This window comes from Mytilus californianus, unplaced genomic scaffold, assembly GCF_021869535.1.
Source record: "Mytilus californianus isolate M0D057914Y unplaced genomic scaffold, xbMytCali1.0.p SCAF_7, whole genome shotgun sequence".
In the NCBI taxonomy this organism is placed as follows: Eukaryota; Metazoa; Mollusca; class Bivalvia; order Mytilida; family Mytilidae; genus Mytilus; species Mytilus californianus.
In genome coordinates this window covers 23,247,157-23,270,844 of record NW_026262723.1, presented here as the reverse complement: position 1 = coordinate 23,270,844, position 23,688 = coordinate 23,247,157, and the positions used below count along the sequence as shown (strand labels likewise).

Sequence of the window (23,688 nt, the reverse complement as noted above, 5' to 3'; positions counted from 1 at the left end):
ATTTTTTGTAATGTTAAATTCTCTCTTATTATAAGTAGTAGGATAACTATATTTGGTATGTGCGTACCTTGCAAGGTCCTCATGCCCGTCAGACAGTTTTCACTTGACCTCGACCTCATTTCATGGATCAGTGAACAAGGTTAAGTTTTGGTGGTCAAGTCCATATCTCAGATACTATAAGCAATAGGTCAAGTATATTCGGTGTATGGAAGGACTGTAAGGCGTACATGTCCAACTGGCAGGTGTCATCTGACCTTGACCTCATTTTCATGGTTCAGTGGTTATAGTTAAGTTTTTGTGTTTTGGTCTGTTTTCTTATACTGTATGCAATAGGTCTACTATATTTGGTGTATGGAATGATTGTAAGGTGTACATGTCTAGCTGGCAGGTCTCATTTGACCTTGACCTCATTTTCATGGTTCAGTGGTCAAAGTTAAGATTTTGAGTTTTGGTCTTTTTTTCTAATACTATATGCAATAGGTCAACTATATTTGGTGTATGGAAATATTTGATGATCTATATGTCAGTCGCGCAGGTTTTATTTGACCTTGACCTCATTTTCACAGTTCATTGCTCAGTGTTAAGTTTTTGTGTTTTGGTCTGTTTTTCTTAAACTATAAGCAATAGGTCAACTATATTTGTTGTATGGAAGAATTGGTAGCTGTACATGTCTGCCTGGCATGGTTCATCTGACCTTGACCTCATTTTCATGGTTCATTGGTCAATGTTTAGTTTTCTTGGTTAATGTTAAGTTTATGTGACAGTTGTAATAAAGCTTTATATTAAGGACTATCAACATAATATCAGTGATTAGTAAAGAAGGCGAGACATTTCAGCGTGTGCACTCTTGTTGGACAACAACTCAAAAATGCTTTAAGCAGTTCGCATGAAACTTATTTATAGCTATTGATGTAATCTCCCTATAGATTTTCATAAAATTCAAATATGACATTGAGAAGAAATTGAACTTTATTTGTTTATAGTCTGGCAACAGATTTATTAAGTATTGCGCAACAGCACAGTGTATTGCACAACAGCAAGAAATCTTTAATTGAATATAAATTCAATTCATATAACCGATTTCAAGTTCTTTGACTACATTTATTCAGAAACTATAATATGTCAAATATTTAATTACAATCCAAATTCAGACCTGTATCAAGCTTGAATATTGTGTCCATTTTTGCACCAACTGTTCAGGGTTGGACCTCTGCGGGTGTATCCAGCTGCGCTCAGCGAATCAGTTTATTTCTTAATTAAGAACTCCTTTTTCATTCATAAATTACTTTAAACTTGGAAATATAATTTTGCTTGGAGTTATAGTTTCTTAAAAAAGTATTGTCATTGAAAGAGTTGACATGTTGCAATGTACATTTATTCTACATAGTTCTATGGTACCAAATCAAAAGTTTATATAAAAGAAAGAAGTCAAAGGTTTCCCATTATAGTTAAGTTACATACATTTTTTTTGTACCTGAGGTCGTTGAATATAGATCATTATATAAATAAGGAGATGTGTTATGATTGCCAATGAAACAACTATCATCCATACTTAACAGTAACAAACCACATTTGCAGAGTTGAATAAAATACAGTTGATAACATTTACTTATTACTAAAAAGAAAATGCCTAACTATTTTAAACAGTATTTGAATATCAATTATATGGTCATTTTTATAAACTTCCTATTACAAAACTTTGAATTTTTCGAAAAACTAAGGATTTTCTTATCCAAGGAATAGATTACCTTAGCCGTATTCGGCACAACTTTTTGGAATTTTGGGTCCTCAATGCTCTTCAACTTTGTACTTGTTTGGCTTTATAACCATTTTGATCTGAGCGTCACTGATAAGTCTTATGTAGACGAAACGCGCGTCTGGCGTATTAAATTATAATCCTGGTACCTTTGATAACTAATTTGACTATAAATATAGATAAAAAAGGTACAAACTGGACATAATGCACTAGATCATAAACAAGTGAGAACAATCACCTTCATATAGTGCTCAGAATATGACATTCATATAACTTGTTCAATATCATTAGAGAACTCTAAATCTTAAATACTGAAAGCCACCTCTGATAAGTACACTGTACTATGCAAGATAATGATATAACTGGACTAAAAATACACACAACCTGTAATTAACTGCCTTTACAGCGCTTTCGCGCTTTGATTCACTTGTTCCGGTGAGTGATAACATTTGATTTTGTTAGTTTTTATGGACTACCTCTTTTTGAATTTGCCTTGGAGTTCGGTACTTTTGTCATACTTGTTTAGTACCGATAAAGTGAATATTCAAAGATCTTACTTCAGTATTAAATTGATAACCACTATGATGACATTTATCAAAATGTTACGTCTCTATTAAAATATAACAAAGCGTCACAGAAAAGAGCGAAACCTACAATTTGACAAAATGAAAGTTATTACACAAATAAACAAAAGATTAACTAACAGTGAGATACAATAACAAATATAAATTTCTATATACTGTATTAAATTGTTGCTTCCAATCACTCCCGAACAATGCTCGAGTTTATAATCCAAGTTTGTCTAATGAATAAAGTTAATTCCAATTTTGCAGTTTAATAAATCCAACTCATCATAGATACTAAATAAAGTTTACAGGGAGACTGTCCGAAGATATTTCGCAAGTAATCAAAATATCTGACAGATTATATTTTTCACAAGTTGTAATATTATCTAAAGATATATCCAATAGTGCAATTATGTATAATTCTTAAAGGGGCATTAGCTGTCAAATTCATGTTAACTGATTTGACTCAAATTATTATATTTGATTGATAAAATACTAAAACGTATATCCAAATTACAAAAAGTCTAAAATAAACAGTTAACAATGTGTGGACTCGATAATATGTATCAACCTTTCCAGTGTATTTTTTTTCCAGATGTCATCTAATTAATCATCTTGATGACCTCCGAAGACTGCCGACGGTCATATTACCCGATATAAACATCAATATAGATATAAACAGATAGCGACCACGTGCAATTTGGATTTTTCTAGGTCTGTTTGATTTCATATTGTAGGTAAAACAGTATGTTTATCATCGTTTTTACCTGTATAACAATGATTTTTTATGGATCGAATCAGTCAACCAAATGGTTCATCCTTGTTTCACTTTCAATGTTGACATTCTTTTCCTTTTGATAGCTGAATACATGCGTACCCATCTCCAGATAAGGGGTTAAATTGAAGGTCACATGAATACGGATTCAATTAGGTCGGACTATTTACTTGCAAGTGATTAAATCATCAGCAATGTTTCTTGGCTTATGTTGACAAAATTGAACCGAATTGGCTATTAAAACCCAATTATTATTTCATTATATCATTTTCATTAATGATTCAACAACAACAAAAATAATATTTAATTTTTTTTTTATATCTCGTAGCTAATGCCCCTTTAATGTAATATCACAGAATAATATTGAAAACTTGACGGAGTTCTATTCTCTGAAAGTCTCTATATACTAGTAAAACAACTCAGTGTATGTCGTTGGTTTTTGTCAGTCGTATTATCAATGTTTGTCGTTGGTTGTTGTCCGTCGTATTATTAATGTTTGTCGTTGGTTGTTGTCTGTCGTATTATTAATGTTTGTCGTTGGTTTTTGTCAGTCGTATTATCAATGTTTGTCGTTGGTTGTTGTCCGTCGTATTATTAATGTTTGTCGTTGGTTGTTGTCCGTCGTATTATCAATGTTTGTCGTTGGTTGTTGTCTGTCGTATTATCAATGTTTGTCGTTGGTTGTTGTCTGTCGTATTATGAGTGTATGTCGTTGGTTGTTGTCTGTCGTATTATTAATGTTTGTCGTTGGTTGTTGTCCGTCGTATTATCAATGTTTGTCGTTGGTTGTTGTTTGTCGTATTATAGTTTCGTTTATTGTTTTGTCATAAATCAGGCCGTTGGTTTTTCGTTTCAATAATTTATTAATTTGCCATGACGGGGCCTTTTATAGCTGACCATACTTTATTGTTTTAACTCATTATTGACGGCCTTACGGCGACCTATAGTAACTAACATCCACGTCATTCGGACTCTGGTGGATAATTGTCTCATTGACAATGATACCATATCTCCTTATTTATAACGAAATGAGAAATAAGTTCGTGTTGATCCTACCTCAATTTATGGGATGTATAAACCACATCATCATGAAAATTATAAGATGTGATATCCAGTTTGTAATCAGGTTTCTACAGGTATAGCTAAACTGACAGACCAATCTGTGTATCTATGAAAGAATTTATTAAAGGATTAAAGTTATGTGTGGTAAGAAATTCCCTGAATTCATTTTCTACCAGTTATACATATGGCATACATATATTACGTTCATTAAAATCTATAATCTCACTACACACACGGCCATAGCAAACGAGTCGGGAAGTGAACACACCGTAAGAAGGGACAAAAGGATCACCACCGTCAAATATGGAGAAAATTTGGACAGTACAACAGACCACAACAACACAAAACACCAGAATCCACCCAACATCCTTGACGTAAAAATATAAAACAAACAACAACGAACAACATAGTCCATTTACCTGACTCGGTACATGCACAAAATATGGTGTAATCACAAATTATGTTATCTTTTATCTACGTTTATTGAAATCTAAACCATCACTATAAACATGAGTATAGCAAACGAGTCATGAAGTATACATATTGTAAGAAGGGCAAAACGGATCATCACCGTCAAAAAAGGAGAAAATATTGGACAGCACAATAGACCGCATCAATACAATAGACCGCATCAACACAAAACAACAATTCTAAACACTTAAATCCGAGATCCCTCAACAAAATTTTCCGACTTTTAGGAAAATATAATATGCACATTTTTACATAAGGTATTCATGGTCGAATAATACTGAATATGGTCTTTCAAATGCTATTCGAAGCATATATACTGTAACATACGCAACTAGTTATATTATGATGCTTGGAGCGTTTCAGATGTAATTGTCTCTATTAGTCGAATCATTTTATAATCAAAGAAAACAGCGATTCGTGGGAAAAGGTGTAAAACTTAATAGACGATAAGCAGAAATCCCAACCTTTAATACCTATTGGTGTTTACACCTAATTCAACCTTTTAACAACGTCGTAATGTCTAGGAATTATCAGATGTATGTACACCGAAATTGATAGGTCTGGTTAAAGGTAAATACATAGCTGATGAAAACTTAGGAAAGCTCAATTATCGAGACTTTGAGAGTTACCTGGCGAGAGACAAATCCTTTCTTTAGTTTATCACTCGCTGACAAGTGGTCGAACTTCACTAGCGAATATTTGAAAAAAAGACCGTCTTCTTTTCACAATATTTTGTTACCTTTCACCGCTTTTTACAGAGAGTTACTGTGGAATTATTATATGTTTTTTTAGAAGGTAGGGGTATGGATATTTTCGTTGGTTGTTGTCTTAATAACACATTCCCTACATCTCCCATTTAGTATTTGCTGCTTCTTCGCTTAGCATGAACATTTAGGAGTAAGACCAAAGACTGGTCGCTAGGATTCATACTAATACGCTTGGATAGGGTGACATGTATTCATGTTGACTAATACCTTTGTGCACTAGCACGTTAAATCCTGTTCAGCGTCAGATCAACATGTTGTTGTCCTGATATGCACGTAATATTTCCCACTTGATGTTAAACACCAATACATCAATCCTTTGCATATCTCCTTTCACAAGACAAATATGAGCAATAAAAAAACATTTCTCCTTCGGAATATCAAACATTTCTCTTTCGAATAGCTGTCTCATGAATATCAACCACTTCTGCTTCACTATATTCAAATCTCTTACCACTACCACTACCCAAAAATAATCTCATCAAAGATACCAGGCTTATAATTTTGTACGCCAAACGTGCGTTTCGTCTACAAATGACTCATCATTGACTCTCAAATCAAAAAGTTAAAAGGTCAAATAAAGTACAAAGTTGAAGAGCATTATTGAGGATGAAAAAATCCGAAAGGGTTTTCCAAATACAGCTAAGGTAATCTATGACGTAAATTATGTAAAGGAAACTCTCCTTGACCTTAAATTATTTTTCATTATTGATTATGAAATTGACAGAACATCAATGACAGGAAATATTAAGTGACTTAAAATGCAATTTTTGTCAATATTACAGACAGAAATTTGTTCATAAATCGTTGATTTAGCAGTTAACTGCCAAAGCTAAACATTACTTTTGATTTGAAGTTTGGCATATCGTTTCTCCTTTGAGGCTAATGAACGTAAGAAATAACCCGAAATAACTGTTTTCTTCATAACCAATAATACAATTAAGGTTTTGGTGTAATGGACTGTAATGATTCATGACGTTTCATTTGTGTGTAGATGAATTTTTGAGGTGCATGTCAGATATACTGCTCTAGGTTAATTAGATGATCACACGATACATATCAAAGATAAGAAAAGCTTTATTCTTTAAAAGAGATACTATAAATCATCCTCCCGTTCTTACTTTTCTATAGAAAGGATATTTGTCTTTCTTAGACTAAGAATACAATTAATGTTCTAGCGAATAAACTCATCATAGATACCAAGATTAAAATTTCGTCTACAAAAGCCTCATCAGCGACGCTCGAATCAAAAAAGTTAAAAAGGCCAAATAGAATACGAAGTTAAAGAGCAAGCACGAGTCAACCATTGTTATGTTTGAGTTCGATCTTTAGCTTTCTGAATTTTACCATAGGAATATAATTGTGAATGTCAAAGTTGTTTAAGAAAGTTGTTCCAGCATGTCTGAGTTTGAAAATAAATATGCAAAAATACTTTATAAATCAGTAAATTTTGAAATCGCATTTTGAATCATTAATTCCTTTATAAATACTAAATCGGTAGATTTTTTATTCGTCATGAATCTATAAGTACTTAGTATACGTAATGCTAATAGAGAAATGTTTGATATAAATCCCTTATCATTATCTAAATGCACTACAAATTTCTTGATTCACACTAGGTAGTCTTTGATGACATAACACAGAAAGATATAGTTTGATATGATTTAATTTCAACTGGGCGATCCAAATGAACTGAGAAATTACTGTTTTGTGGTTTCTTATCTTAATGCAATATAACAGTTTCATAACGATTCGGTGTTGTGTAAATGTTTTAGATTCGTGCCGAAAACAGTTGTTTATGAAGACACCAAATAAATTGTGGTTTATTTAGTTTTCAATGATTATTTATATATATGTTTCGGTTCTGATTAAGAAAAGACCATTACAAGTAACACATCTTACTCTACTTGTCTTGCTGTTTTCCGACGATTTACATATTTTAAAATAGTTTGAAGATGTTGGATATAAGCTCTAATTTATAGTTCGTACTTGAAAATGCATATTATTAAAATATTGAAAGAAAAAATGATAGTATTAAACTTGCTGGTTTTTTTACTACAAAATTAGAAAATAAAGGATATGGTGTTATTTCATGACACAAAGTCCCGACGCGCAAATGAATAGTCTATGCAAAAGAACAGCGCTAGAGTTTTTGACTTTTAACATAAAGCTTAAGCTCACACCTCAGTGCAAGTTCATCACCGCCCTAACATAGAAATGAACGGATTATTTTTGCTGTCGATAATGTACATCAACAGAAAGTATTCTTTCTGGTATTTATACTCAATATCTGCTGTTATTCATAGTCCAAGAAGACCAAGAACTTTATCTCAGATATCCAAAGTAGTTGGTTCACTAACTCATAATTTTGGCCCTTAAAACCTGACATTTTTAAATTGCGATGATTTTGTGAAAATTATATGAAAACATATATAAAAATGTCATATTTTTTCAGTTATAAAAGTTTTCACCAATTGCGTCATTATTGATGTATTTGTGACGTCATAAATTTAGGTGAATTTGTGAACGCCTGATTTTTGGCAGACGTTGGTGAAATTTATGTCAGTTTGATGAAAAATTTACAGTGGCGCCACCCCTCGTCCACAAATATTTTTGCTGAATGATTTTAAACATACCATATTCTTTACTCTTCAACAATAATTTCAATGGGCGAGGGTTGGCGCCACATATGAAATCATGAAATTATAAAGTACAAAAAGATGTCGAATTTCTAGAAAAATGGACTAAAATGAAATCTATACATAGTTCAGGCTAATATATTCATAATATATAAAGCTGGTATATCTTTTTTCTTATTATACTTTCAAAAATAATGCATTTATCAATACATACACAGTAAATTTACTCGAACATTAGGCTTTTTTCATATTACCGACTTTTGACTGCGGAGTATATAATTTTTCGACAAGTTACCTACTCCGCGGTAGGACATCCTGGTACTCGGCCAAGTAAGAGCAACCAAAAGAAGTAAAATCAAACATATAACCGGTGCAATTTGGGGGGAAAGTTTACTGTTTTCCGATGATTTTGTCGTGAATTAAAAACATGAACCAGTTAATTTCTCTCCAAAATTGTACCGATTGTAAGCTTAATTTTACCTCTTTCGTTAGCTCTCCCTTGACCGAGTACCAGGATGTCGAACCACAGAGTGTGTAAGCTGTTGAAAATTAAAAACTCCGGAGTCAAAAGTCGGTAATATGAAAATAGTCTATTGAAGTTTTTAAAATCCACCTTTATAGGGCCGTTTATTAGGGTTACAGACTCTACTCCTTTTGAAACTAGACGTTTATTTAAAAAAATAAGAATGCGAATCAGTTAATTTGTTGTTGTTGTCATTATTGGTATGTGTCACAAGTCTCTTGTTTACTTATATGACAATAAAGAATTTCATAATTATCATATTACTTTTATAGGTTGTGAAGATGTTGGTTATAGTTGTAGCTATTTTTGGACTTTGTTGGCTGCCTCTTCACGGATTGAATATGGCCAGAGATACCAACCCAGAAATAATGAAATTCCAGTCTCAGAAAGAATATTATGTGTTTCTAGGATTATATTTAACAGCCCATTGGCTAGCTATGAGTAATAGTTTTGCCAACCCAATTATATATGGATTTACGAACGAAAGTTTTCGGGTAAGTACTAACATATAAGTGCACATTGATCTTAACGGTGGATTTCTGTATGTGTTTTCCGTTTTTACTCCTTTTTATTTTAGGTTTAGTAATCGTAATTTTTTAACTTGTTGAAGTTCATTTTAGTCCAGCTTATTCGTGCATATTTTTAGAAGAATTGTGGGTTTGATGATAAAAGCATGAAACTTTGCACAATTGTATATATATATATATATAATTGGTAGTCAATTTAAGCTATGGACCAACTCTGAAAAATCCAATATGGCGGCCATTTTCAAGGTGTCTGCCAATCAGTCTAAATTTTACAACCAAGTATATATTAAAGCAAATAATAGTCAAACCAAAAATTTGAAAAACATATAAAATGTAATACAACATTTTAGTAAATCGTGACGTTATATTAGACTTTTTTTTCAAAATGGCCGCCAAAAAGTGAAAGGCTATACTGATATTTATTTTTTCTTTCGAATTGCACTTTGTAGATCATACAATATTCTAGGGATTGCGTTTCCATGATATATGGATGCTGCTTGAAGGACAATTTAATCAAAGATCCTATAGATGGAAAGATTCGAACAACTTTCGGGACGCCATCAGAATTTGTTTGACCAGTAGGTACCATCTGAGTCACAAATGATAATGGATAAAAGGCTGATATATTCCCCCGCCTAAAGCTTTCACATGATTTGAGAATGTTGTGTTTTTGCTTTTAACCCGTTCCTGGTGTAGAACATCATATGGATTACCTGATCACGTTTTATTATTTCAAAAGTGGATTGAAACTTGTGGGTCCATAGCTAATATTGTTTGAAACACCAAGAATTACTACCATGCCAAATTTGGTGCTTTTATCATCAAACCCACAATTTTGTCACCGATCCGCTGGACTATTTTGAAAAAAAATCTCGAATGACCTTTATTAAACAACAACAATTTAAGAAAAAAACAATCAAGACATTACACAACATATGTTATGTGTGTCGATCTAACAAAGATAACGGGAAACGTTATGGCTGTTCAGATTGCCGAAGTGTAGATGTACAACTCTCTGAAAAACATTTTTGAAGAACATTGAAAAACTAAATGGATTTATCTTCGAACGAATAAACAGACATATAAGGTATAAAACAATAAAACAGCAACCCGATAACACAATAAAATCACAAATCTAATTAAATAATTTTTGCTGCACTCCCTGCACTCGTCATATTGAATTACATCAGATTCGAGCAAGTCTCGTACATATAAAACAAACACGTCTATTTTTATATAAACGATTAAGTCCAGTGTGGACGACAAGCGTTTCTGGATATCCATAAATCTGGGACACTCACTCGAGACCAAAAGTTTGAAACCCAACTACATGAATGGCGTTAAGATTTCTCCAGTACTACTGCACAGATCGCCTTCATGTTTGGTCTGTAACTTTATCAAACTATAAAATGGTTAAACAATATTAATCTTTAAAGAAAATATACCAGATACAATGATTTAACAATGCAAGCATAATCTAATACGTTTAATAAAATTAACTTTATGAAGAAAAAATTACGTTAATATCTATACACGATTGACGTTTATATAAGAATATTAAAATCAAAGCTTGTGGCCCATCAAACAGCATAACTGCTGACATGTGAATAAAAAAATTTCAACTTTGAAAATCATCGAGACTGACGCAAAACTACTGAAACAAATCGTGCCTACTGGGAAACATAAATAATGATGTTTTGTACAGAAATAATACTACATCGAAGCTCTTCTCTTTTAATGAGTACTTTACTTTGTATAAAGTGCAGATTTGGATAATTATTCAAATGATATATTATGGGATGACGTAACTTACCGTGCCTTAAGTGTCCTGCTCATAGCAAATTAAAAAAAATAACGATATGCATGATCTGATCAAGTATAAGTCTGTATTTTTTTATTTAATAACTACATGAAGTTGCCAAATTTCAATTAAAATTTAAAAACAAAACGATGCCGATTGGGTAATCGAAAATCTTTAGTCGAAAGACCGACAACACCATTTCTAATAGAAAAACAATATCATACAAGACTACAATTAAAAGATTGAGTAACATTGAGATTGATCGATTGGTGTTTAATGCCACTTTCAGCACTATTGCGCTATTTCGTGACGGTCAGTTTTTATTGGTGGTGGAAGCCGGAATGCCCGGAGAAAACTAACGACCTTCGGTAGAAAAACTGACAATCCCTTAACATTGGAGTCGAACGCACCTACCACGTGCCCGCCCCCCCCCCTTTCGTGGGAAAATTTGGTTGATTGTATAGGGAATCACTGAAGCATGACTGGAGCGCCCCCCCCCCCCTTTTATGAAAAGTTCTGGATCCGCCACTGGGCTGTTATTTTTACCATTCGGAGAAATTGGTTCAATAGCTTTCTAGTAATCAGTAACCATCTGTGACTTCCTTTATATAGTAACGTTGTACCATCAAGAAAATCTTGAATGGAAACAAACGCTTCGGAATAGTGTTATATACAGTTGCTACTTTAATGTTGCCACGTATAAATTGAAGATCTTTTCGTCGTTTTTCCAATGAATTTGTGGGCTCTCTTTGTCTTATGATTTTTATTCTCCCATTGTTATCTTCTCTTTTCATAGCTGGAAAAGTGATGTCATGTCTTTTGTTTTATCACTCAGTGGTCAACCTGTCCTTTCTGTAGAGTTCTAGAAGTAGGTCAACGTATGACCTTGAAACTTCTTTGATATCGTCATTTCTAATAGATATAGGAAGATGTGGTATGAGTACCAATGAGACAACTCTCCATCCAAGTTACAATTTATAAAAGTAAACCATTATAGGTCAAGGTACGGCCTTCAAAATGGAGCATTGGCTCACACCAAACAGCAAGCTATAAAGGGCCCCAAAAAAATACTAGTGTAAAACCATTCAATCGGAAAAACCAACGGTCTAATCTATATGAAAACGAGAAACGAAAAACACGTATGAACTACATAAACAGACGACAACTACTGTAATCAGATTCCTGACTTAGGACAGGTGCAAACATTTGCAGCGGGATTAAACGTTTTAATGGTACCAAACTTTCTCCCTTTTCTGAAACAATAGTATAACATCACAACATAGAAAAACACACTATAAAATATCAATTGGAAGGCTTAACTCAATCAAAAAACGTAAATTAACACACAATGAACGAATAAATTTTACCTGTGACACCTGAATGCAAATACACAGTTAATAAAAAAATTACAAGGGATAAATAATTAAAGTCAAAGTTTATAAATTGGAAAGATGCTCTCAAACGTTGTATTATTCAGTGACAGCGAATCATCTTTATATTGACACACGAATTTAAAGGCATAATTCATAGACAATGACATTAACACATTCTGTGTATCCGAAGCGCTTTTCTGGATAAACTTTCATTAGGAACTCTAAAACCTTTACGTTGGAAAGCCGTAGATGTGTAAATACGTAGTAAAGTTAAGAGCTATATGACCACGTTTGGGATTTTTTTATTGATGAACAAGTGAGAAGGCAAACTTAATCCGTCAAAATACAACTATAACTATAGTAGTTTCTAAAATGGGTCATTTAAGGGACAACGTTTTGTTATAGTTGGTCCCAAACATATCTTTGAATTTCAATATCAAATGCAAATAAACGAATCCTTATCAAAACATGACCCCCCTCCCCCCAAAAAAAAATAAACAGGAAAATGTAACAATATGTAAAAGCATATTGTAGTTAGAGCATCACGATATGAGGTGTGTGTGGTTACCATATCCTTGATGTTTTTGTTAATGATTGGGATAATTTCAAGGTATAGCAAGACACATCTGCATTCAGTATAACTGATAAATCCATAGGGATCCCTTCCTGTCACAGAAATACACATTGATTTATTAGTGATACTAATATATCCTTGTGATAATTTCCAAATATAGCTTTTGAAGTACTATTTAGAATTAATGATCAGATCATCGTCTACAACGAGATTATAGTTCTGCAAATTAATACGCTCCGTGTAGATGGGTAAAAATTAAGAATCAATAACTTTGAAATCCCGTGTGTCAAGATATTTTATTAATCAAATTATAAGTATTTACAAGCCTAATAACATTAATTATGTCACTGTAGAAACATGTCAAATATAAACAATTCATGTAATTTGAATCTGTTATTTCCATTCTTTTGTTTCAATGTCCTATATATCGACAAATTGACAAATAATTCATTTAAATCGGAAGACTTTTTACAACATGCTTCGATAATTGAATTCGAATTTCGTTGTTATTTGGATGTAAATTATCATGGGACTTTTTTATTTACATAAATGTTGATTATGTCTGCTTAAGTCAATAACCGTCCTGTGCAAAAGTTTCCGACAAGATGTAGTAACTAAATGAAAAAGTCAGACGAGACATTATCAAACCCATTACAGACACTTTTGAGACTCTAATTGCGGTTGACGATAGCAGTCAGATCTGTTCAAAACAGCACACTATACAACAATATCAATGATAACGAAAAGCAGGAAGTATCAGTTCAGATTCGAAAATAAATATCTGCAGTCTGAATTTCGAGATTGGAAATTCGAACTTTAATACCTTTATTCTCTTTATAATTCGAAAATCGAATTAAGAAATTGAACATCTGAATACACCCTTCGAGATTCGAAATTCAATATCGTTATTAACAATTCAAAGGTACACCTTTAACTTTTAACTTAGTCATATGAAACGAATTTAAAAAAAAAAATGATGTTCAGAAAATTATTGAACCAATGCATGCATAAATACTAAACTAAGTCCTATATGCACGTTTTTTTTAAACATTTTTTACGAATCTATAACGTATAATCGACACATACTGTTTCATTCGGTGATTGTTGATCGCAAGCTCATTAACTTTCGAGTTTGTTGCCGAAGTTTACCGCATGGTGACATTGATAAACAATCAACACAGAAGCACGTGGAGCATGTAAAAAATAGGTGAATTGAAAGAGCAATGGTTTTTTTTTCCTATGCGTTCCGAGGTGCTTAATAAACTTTTCAATAGCTGTTGTTAAATGATTTTGTGAATTTAATTTGTTCTTTAAAAATCAATTATTACTATTTACCTTCCAGTGCACGTTTGTTTACATTCTGTCATCACTGTTTTCCCCTTGCACTTGCGCTGAGCGGTGGCGGAAGTTCTAACGAGAGGTCTCGTAGTTAAGGTCACTGCATACAGAAAAAATATCGACGAATTAGTATACGGGAAGACAATAGTCCAGTAACAGTACATTTCTGAAGATTTTGATAAGATAATGGATTTTCTTTCACAAGAAATTCCATGTACTCTTGTTTTATAATACAACTTAGCCATTCAAGTATATAAAACATATTCAACTTTATTTTTAAATTTGAAGTTTCATATGACTTTAAGAAATGGTATAAAACTATACCGATAACAGGTCATAGAGAAATTGAAAATGTACAATTGTTGCAGACTGAGAGCCAAAATGCATTGATGCATTAGAAAAGAACTGACATAAAAAATAGAAAATGAGTTATACAATGTGTAAAGCCTTTTCTAATATCTGCTTCCTTGGTCAATTATTTGTATTTTAATACTTAAGATTTGTTCGAGTACTAAAACTGAAATATCTCTCCTCGTGTAATGTTATTTAAACATTGGATCCTGTTTACAAGATTTCATCATTCAAAGCTTTAAGACAGAAATACAGAATTAGTCCAATTTCGTTTCATTACCCCCCATAAAGTGATGAATTATCTGAAAAAAATTACGTTTAAATGCCTTCAACAACAGAACTACATTTAAAGTAGAGGTGATTGCACAAAAAAGATGAGGATATTTTGAAATATTTTCCGAAGAATATTTTTCACAGCGATCAGTCAATGAAAGACAATGAAAGGGGAACGGTTGTTATTTCCTTATCTATCTTTAGATTTGCCTGTTTTTAAACTCATTAAAATGCAGTATTTTGTTTTTAATTTCGTCTATATTAAATGAAAGGTCTAGCAATTGGAAGATTTCGGGAAAGTTTAATTTAATTTGTATAGAAAGCAACCCAAGCGTACCGTGGAATATGCGTCCAAGACCCGTGGATCATTTGTCAACTTGCCTTTGAAGTTAATTAACTTACCAACGCCTTCCAAATTGTTGAATCGGCTCAGAAAAAAAGGTGTGAATGTTTGAAGTAAGGCCTATAATAGTAAGTTCATAGTAGTCTGATCTTAAATTATGTGACTTGCTTAACATTTTTGACTGAAAAACTTTACTTATTTTTGGTTGAGGCTTTTGACTGTTTTATAACTCATTTTCCCTTTTTTGTTTTGATTTTTTTATGGGTTCTCCTCAAATCAAACATGAAAACAACACATAAACATGAAAAACATTAGCTACGATTTAGACAAAAATTTAAAGCATGATTTTGTTTTGTTTTCAAGCATAAATAAAAAATAGAATATTGAAATAATACTGTCGCTATAAGCAATCACTTTTCTTCAGTTTTGTTAAAATAAGCTCAAATCATCGCTGATATATATTCGACCTGATTTGGGTCCATCTGGATGCAATCTTTAATTTGATCGTTAGTTGGAGATAGGTCGCGCATGTGCTCAGCATATTCAGTTATTATAAAGAAAATAATTTCAAAATTAAAATGTGAAACAAATGAGCCACCAGTAAAACGATTTCGATGGTTCGGCCACAAAAACCATTCCTAATCAGATAAAACGATGACATATGAAGTCTTTCAATCTATGACACGAAATCAAACAGACCTAAAAAAAATCGTCATGAAACTATTGCACGAGCTTATTCATATCCATAGTTATGCTTATGTCGTTCACATGACTATCGGAAGTCTTCGGAGGTCATCTCACTTTTTAATTAGTTGGGGTCTTGTCCTAAAATAACCAGGAAATGTGGAAGTCATGCATTGTTTATTGTTTCCTATGGATTTTTTTTAATTAAGGTAAATGTTTGAGTATGCAATAAATCTAATTAAAGAATTGGAATCAAGTCGGTGGTATCGAATTTGGCAGTGTTATGCCCTTTTTAGTGTATAGTTTTAAAAATATTTTACATGAAATAATCCATTGTAAAATAAAGGGTTGGTGGGTAGTAATTATTATTATACCTTCTGACTGTATTCTACTTGTGATATGCTTTGTTTACGATAAAAGAGATGTTTTTTCATTCCCTATTATTAACTATCCATTTTTAGATGGTGAAGTTCCCTTGTCACCATCTTATGGTGTTTATATATCTCAACTTGTTCGATTCGCTCGTGTATGTAACAACGTATTTGATTTTAACGAAAGAAACCTCTGTATTACTGAAAAATCATTGCACCAAGGTTTTCGATATCACAAATTAGTCAAAACATTTACTAAATTTTATCATCGGTACAAGGACATCATTCGTAAATATAAATCAACATGTTGACGTCTTATACGTTCAGGTATTTCACATCCAATCTTAAATGGTAATATTCTTTACAAAGCACACAAATGTCGGCATTCACCTCAAAACTAACCAAACCTTTAAACAGACTTATTCAGAAGGGGTATAGTTACTATACTGTGTTTAGGTCATTAAAGATGGCATATTTTGGAATTAATATTGATTCACTCATAGGGTCTTTGCATCGGAAATAAACACATTTATTCTAAAACCAGTTGTTAGCATGATACGGGTTATTTTCTTCTCATATATTTTATGATGGTATGATAACAAACCTCTAACGAGAGGGATTGTGCTTGAATTTCATATCCTGAAGACATAATCTTTCAATCAGTTTAATTGAGGTCTGGAGCTGGCATGTCAGTAACTGCTAGTAGTCCTTTGTTAATTTATGTATCATTGTCATTTTGCTTAGTTTTTTCTGTTACCTATTCTGACATCGGACTCGGTCTTCTTTTAAACTGAGTTTTACTGTGCGTATTGCTGTGTGTTTGTTTATTCTACATTGGCTAGAGGTATAGGGGAGGGTTGAGATCTCACAAAACATGTTTAACCCCGCCGCTTTTTTGCGCCTGTCCCAAGCCAGGAGCCTCTGGCCTTTGTTAGTCTTGTATGTTTTTTTAATTTTAGTTCGGAGTTTAGTGTGACGTCCATTAATTTTCGCTGAACTAGTACACATTTTTGTTTAGGGGCCAGCTGAAGTCCACCTCCGGGTGCGGGATTTTCTCGCTGTGTTGAATACCTACTGGTGACCTTGGGCTGTTTTCTGCTCTTTGGTCGGGTTGTTGTCTCTTTGACACATTCCCCATTTCCATTCTCAATTTTATTAAAGGAGATGTGGTGTATACGTCAATGAGACAACATCCTAACAATACACTGAAATTAGTAAGGGTATGACCATTTGATTTTACTATGTCTTGGGGAGGAAAGTGTTGAAAATGAACATCATGGCCTGCTGAGAGCTGAAAATTAAAAAAAAATATTGCACACGACGGGGAGTAAAATTAAGATAAGAATGCGTACCAGCAGATGAAAATGGATAGTCATAACGCAAAAAAATCCTCCTGTCCCCGTCCTCCCCCGATATCAAATGGTCATTACCTAGAGACATCCAGTGATCAACACATGCAGTCTTCAACAAATGAATATACCATTATCTCATATTCTAAATCGGCACGTGTATAGACCAATTTTGAATAATAAAAAAAAGTATAAAAGTTCTGTTATCTATGCTGACTCCTTTAAATAAACTCATCGTAGATACCAAAATTAAAATTATGTACGCCAGACGCTTTAATGAGACTCCTTTCAAATGGCAAATACAATATTGATATAAACAATAGCAAGCACTGACGAGGTTCTTACAAATTTGTTTCGAGTTTATACAATCTGTAGTCCTCAACACTTTTCATCTTTATCATTCGAATTAAAAAGTTTATTCTATTTTATGTGGAAAAACGACATGTGTATTTCTGTGACATTAAATTAATAGTTTTTTTTATAAATTAATGGTTTTTTTTCCTACTTAGTTTAAGGTTAATAAATTTAAGATGATTTGACGACGTTAAGCCTATTGACGCTAATGTGTTCTTCGGTGGTTGACATTTTCGTTTAATCTTCCTCTTATTTAACAAATGATGTGAAAAACTGAGCGGATATTGAAAATATGTTTTTCCCCGACAGCTTTTGAAATACTAGTATACTGATTAGTAACAACATGTTTTAACAGTTCGGGCAAATATTGCACATATTGGGTAAATAAGAGGTGGCGCGCGCGAGCTGGTTGATTCCATGTGTACCTCTGGTACGGGCATGATATAAATGATGCATCCTGGTTATAAGTTTTCAGTTGATTTATAGAAGACCAAAGGTTGCAACTCCCTCAAGCAAAACTAGGCTTAGAAACTTTTCACTGTTGTTTTTATAAGTTCTTCTTGTTTTTGATGCACATCAAATGTTAAAACATTAATCTAATATTTTATTACGATACGATAGTAGAGGGCATTATGTTTTTCGGTCTGAGCGTCCGTTCGTCTGTCCCGCTTCAGGTTAAAGTTTTCTGTCAGGGTAGATTTTGATGAAGTTGAAGTCCAATCAACTTGAAACTTAGTACAAATGTACCCTATGATATGATCTTTCTAATTTTAATGCCAAATTAGAGTTTTTACCCCAATTTCACGGTCCACTGAGCATAGAAAATGAAAGTGCGAGTGGGGCATCCGTGTACTATGGACACATTCTTGTTTAATAATATATAATTTAAAAGGTAACAGCATTTATATAAAAATATGGAAAAACTATGGTTTCTTAAGTAAGTTTATTTATTTTAATGCCACGAGTAGATCATTGCAATTAATTATTTATGAGCTCATGAGTTTATTGCGCCTTGGTGTCTTTTGGCTATCAATTTTAGGTCTTTTTGGGCCATAAAGCTGTTCAACCGTATCGGTTCTTATACTTTATTGTCTTTCAAATTTTCGGCTTTAAGCGTTCCTGATAAAGGTAATCCAGAAAAACGCCTTGGACGCGTGAAATTTATAGTGTTGTTTTAATTTTGTATGCCTCCTGTGTAAGGAGTTTCACTCAATAGATTTGTACTAAGCACAAAATCTACCAATTATTGATGGCCACCATAGATGTTGAATAGGGATATTTGCAGTCGCCTTCAGTCTTCATAACATTTATGGTGTAGTAGGGATGTACTTCTGTTAGTGAAATCTCCATAAAGAAAACATGCTTTGGAATATCGTATGAGCTGATATACATTATATGTCACCTTTTTCATATCGTATGAGATGATATACATTACATTACAGCTTTGCTAATAGGCCTGTATTCTAGTCATTAACAAGACGCTAGTATTAATGCTAAAACTGACTTCATTAACATTCACTTTTCTAATATTTTAACACATAACCTTTTCTTGTTATAGGCAGATCTTATTGTAATGTTACACAACTGGTTACCATGTTGCGCTTGTTTGAGAGAGCTAATGATGAGAAGTTACAGTCTGTCAACATATGATAGTATGATGTATACCAAACGAAATGCAAGTCAACTCAGACAAACCAGTTGTAACATAAGCCATAGGAAAATGTCCGGACGTCGGCCATCTAGAAGTATAAATGGACTCAGGAAAATTGGTATGGAAGCAAGCAGACCTCCTTCGGAATATGGATTTCAAAATGGAAAGATGGATTCTGTTGATTTATCATCTAAACATTACAACTTGTCAGAACCAAACCTTGCAATTCCTGGAGTACTTACTATTAACGATGAAACCCAGTCCTCTCGTTTTTAATTAAAAAATATTTAATCATTTATAATATGTAAAGCTTCCATAAGCAAATGTTTCCATTGGTGAAAGTAAATACTCGCCAAAAAATGTTGTCAGGAAAAAATAACATAATCTCCCTCAAATGCCTCAATTTTCATATGAATTTTCAAAATATGAGCTGGAAATGGACATCAAAAATATGAAACCTTGTATACATCCTTGGCTTTTAAATGATTTGGTTTGAGCGTTCCATGTGAAGGTAAATCCGTCACAATTTATAAAGACTTATTTTGATTGTATGAACAAATAAAGGATTTTTTCCAAAAAAGGTCAAAAGTGAATTTATGAGTCCGTTTTTTTATTCAATATTGTCAAAAGACTAGCGTTAAAACATACCCCCAAAAATTACTGTTCTGCACTTATTAAAAAGAGTGTTCCTTCCATACAAATATTGAAACGAAACGGATTTTTTTATATTTTATTGTCCAATTGTTAAGCATACTTGGGTCAGGCAAAACAAACCATCAAGCAGGATCTTGATAAATCTTTTGTTTTAGAGTAGATGCAAATTCTTATATTTTGATCTTGTTCATCAATCTATTTATAAAAAAAATCATTGTTTAAACTTGTTTTCGTAAGGATATTATCTATTATGGTTTGTCAATAGAAGTGGTTTGAAAACTTAAATCGATTTTGTTTTTGATACCGATGTCGACTGTGTAAATGAAAAGTCGACTTGATTACTGCACAACGGTAAATATACAAAAATGTATATGGTATGATAATTGTCCTTCACTTAGTCTAGGTCGCCCCCGAAGTTGTATAACATAACAAATGTCTTAAATCCTTTCAAAATATTGTTAATTTTATTGCCAAGTTTATACGAAAATAAAGACTCGCATATAGTGCAGAGAGGCTAGCTTGAACGTCACTGTGCAATCATAAACATTTGTCCTTTATGTGTTATTACGCATACAGTTGTTTTGTAAAATAAAACATTAGCAACAGCTTTTCCAAAGAAGATAAAACTCAAATTAGCATCTTTGTACGAGATATCTTGTAGCCAAATATTTTTTGTGTAAGGCTGTTCCTCATATTTAAAATGTCAAATCAAAACCATACATATAGACAGCGAGAGATCAGTAAAAGCTAATTCTTTGTATAGTTAAAAATAAAATCAAAGTCGCTCATGCAGCTTCTTTTCCATTCGAAGCGCTTTCCTTAAATAACCTTTATCAGGAACATTCTGTCAAAAATTTAGACAGCCAATGTCCTATTGAAACAAGGAGGGGTAATCTAATAAATCGTCAGATTGTCTACCGGATAAAGAACTTTGGTTTTGTTGAATGAACAAAATGCAATGGAAAATTGTGACCAATGCAAAGCACCGACATCTCGGGCGAAGTGCACAGCTGTGTTATGTCATTTGATTTTTTTTCAATTCAAGTTTGTTATTGTTAAAATCTGTGTGATATAATTCAATTGTTGTGTTATTAAATGTATATGATTTGTATCTTGTCCGTTTAATGAGCTTGATGAATTGAAGTCTGTAAACAAAATACTTAGCTGATATGAATGTTAAATGTAATATGAGAGCAAAGATAAAACTTCATTAGAAGCAAAGTAGAGTAATTTCAAAAGTACATAAAACCGAATATTTTATGAACAGTAAGAAAACAACTGTTATATTAATCATATGATTATGATCGTGCATCCGCTTATGAATTAGCAATGGTATGGTTATGTTTTACTTCTGTTAGTTAATAACTAGAGGTTATAATATTTCAATAATTGGACTATATTTAATTAGTTATCTTCTCCTTATCTGATGGGTTTACGGTGCATTCTATACATCTGATATCTCTATTTATTACATCTAGTATTGATTTACCAACTGCACGATTCTTCATCAGACTTGTACTAATAAGCTTTTAAGCAACAAGTGAAGTGGGAAAACTTATCAAATATAAACTTTGCTGGAATATCAGGAATTACATTGTAAATGCAATATTCTTTATGTGTCTGTCCAACGTCAGGAGCTTGTCATTCGGTGGTCGTTGGTTTCTGACTGTAAGAATTGTTGTCTTTTGTTGCTTTTTCATTAATAAGTCCGTGGATTTTCTCGTTTGAATAGTTTTACATCTTGTCATGTTGGGACCTTTTAAAGCAGACTATACGGTATGAGTTTTTACTCATTGTTGAAGACCTTATAATAGAACTTAATTGGGTATATGTGCTTACACTTGGACTTGGAACACTATCCACCAGGGACCAACACATGCTTAAATATGTAATACTTCCGTTTTATTTACACGATTATGGTATTTCCAGTCCAAACATATCTATTCATCTTATATTCAGACCGGATGTAATGGGTATTCATACCGGATGTAATGGGTATTCATACCAGATGTAATGGGTATTCATACATCCCATTGCAAAAACAAACAAGAGGCTGTCGAGTGACAGCAAACCGGATTTTCCTGCAGAGGTCGAACCCTGAACAGTTGAGCAAGTATGGACACAATATTTAAGCTTAAAACAGCTCTGAATTTGGATTGTGATTGAATATTTATAATAGATTATTATCTAATTAATAACGAAAAAAAATCCCAAGGGTTCCAAGGAACCCAGTGTCTCGCCTACTTTTGCTGTTGTCTATGTTTTCAGTGTGATAGGGGAATGCACATAATAGATTTACAGTTAATGAAATAAAACGTTTGAAATGTAGAAAAAAAAGTTAACCTTGTAAAAAATGAATACAGTATGCAATTAAATCTATAGATTTAAAAAAGATATGAAACATAAATTTATTGAATGAACAAATGATAAAGAAGATAATTTTTACATTGCTTGATGATTTATCCCTTAATTCAGACGACGACGGAATGTAGGATCGCTATGTTTCGCTTTTGCTGTTAGTCGCAGGCTCAACAAAAATGGGGAAAACATTATTAAAAAGTTTCCTCTAGATACTATCTTTTGATTGTAAAAAGCTTCTGTCCAAGTTTGGTAAAAATCAAGGATGGTTTATGAATCTTATAAATGTTTTAAGGTAGATCATAGGTATATATTTCCTCAGATAGAATTTTTTTATACTTTGCCTAAATAAAGATTTTTCTATGCTTTTTCCAAAAATATAATAAAAAGTATGGGTCACCGTGCTATTTTTCAAGCTACGGGTCGTACGAAATTGCACAAATTTGCTTAGATTGTTCATGAAAAAACACATTTTTGTGCTTAAAAAGAAATCTATGAGATAGAATTTTGAAATATAATATGAGAAGATAGGTTTTATAATAAGCTTTAAGAAAATAAAAAGAAAAAATGGTGTCAACGAACTTGTTATCCTGCTACAAATAAAACATTAAAATTTCCCTATCAGTCCAGTATATTTTTTTTACTAAAAGAGTTATCTCCCCTTAAATGGCCAAGCGGGAAAAATGATTCTAAAAACACAATTATTTGATATTTATTTAAACATTTTAAATAATGCAATAAATCACCAAGTTTTCTTTCATTAAATAAACAGTCTAACCTACAAATTGCCTATCTGTCTCCAAATTTGCAGATTTGGGCAAAGATCTAGACCGATTGTGTACTGCGATTGTACAATCCAAGATGGCGGTATACCATGAATCTACCTTAAAATTTTTAAATGCAGACTCTATGTAATGTTAACTGGAAGAAAAACTAAGTCCATTTATAAGTGATATATGGAAAAACAGGAAATTAATTTTTACAAAACTTCCTTCTAGATACTAGCTTTTGATCATAAACAAGCTTCTGTCCAAGTTAGGTACAAATCCTGGATAGTTTAAGAAAGTTATTAAAATTTTAAAAACCTTTAACCACAGAGTGAATGTAATGTTAATTGGCAGAAAAACTAAG

The 23,688-nt window shown here is 32.6% G+C and overlaps 1 protein-coding gene across 1 annotated transcript in view; it reads left to right on the top strand.

Annotated features, from left to right (window-relative positions):
- Positions 1 to 21,308, top strand: part of LOC127708094 (prolactin-releasing peptide receptor-like) — a 39,698-nt gene extending 18,390 nt beyond the window's left edge. Inside the window, exons 2-3 of the mRNA XM_052212921.1 lie at positions 8,829 to 9,050; positions 19,453 to 21,308. Coding sequence (XP_052068881.1) covers positions 8,829 to 9,050; positions 19,453 to 19,821 — 591 coding nt within the window. The 3' untranslated portion in view covers positions 19,822 to 21,308. The remainder of the gene's footprint in view (positions 1 to 8,828; positions 9,051 to 19,452) is intronic.
- Positions 21,309 to 23,688: the final 2,380 nt, after the last annotated feature.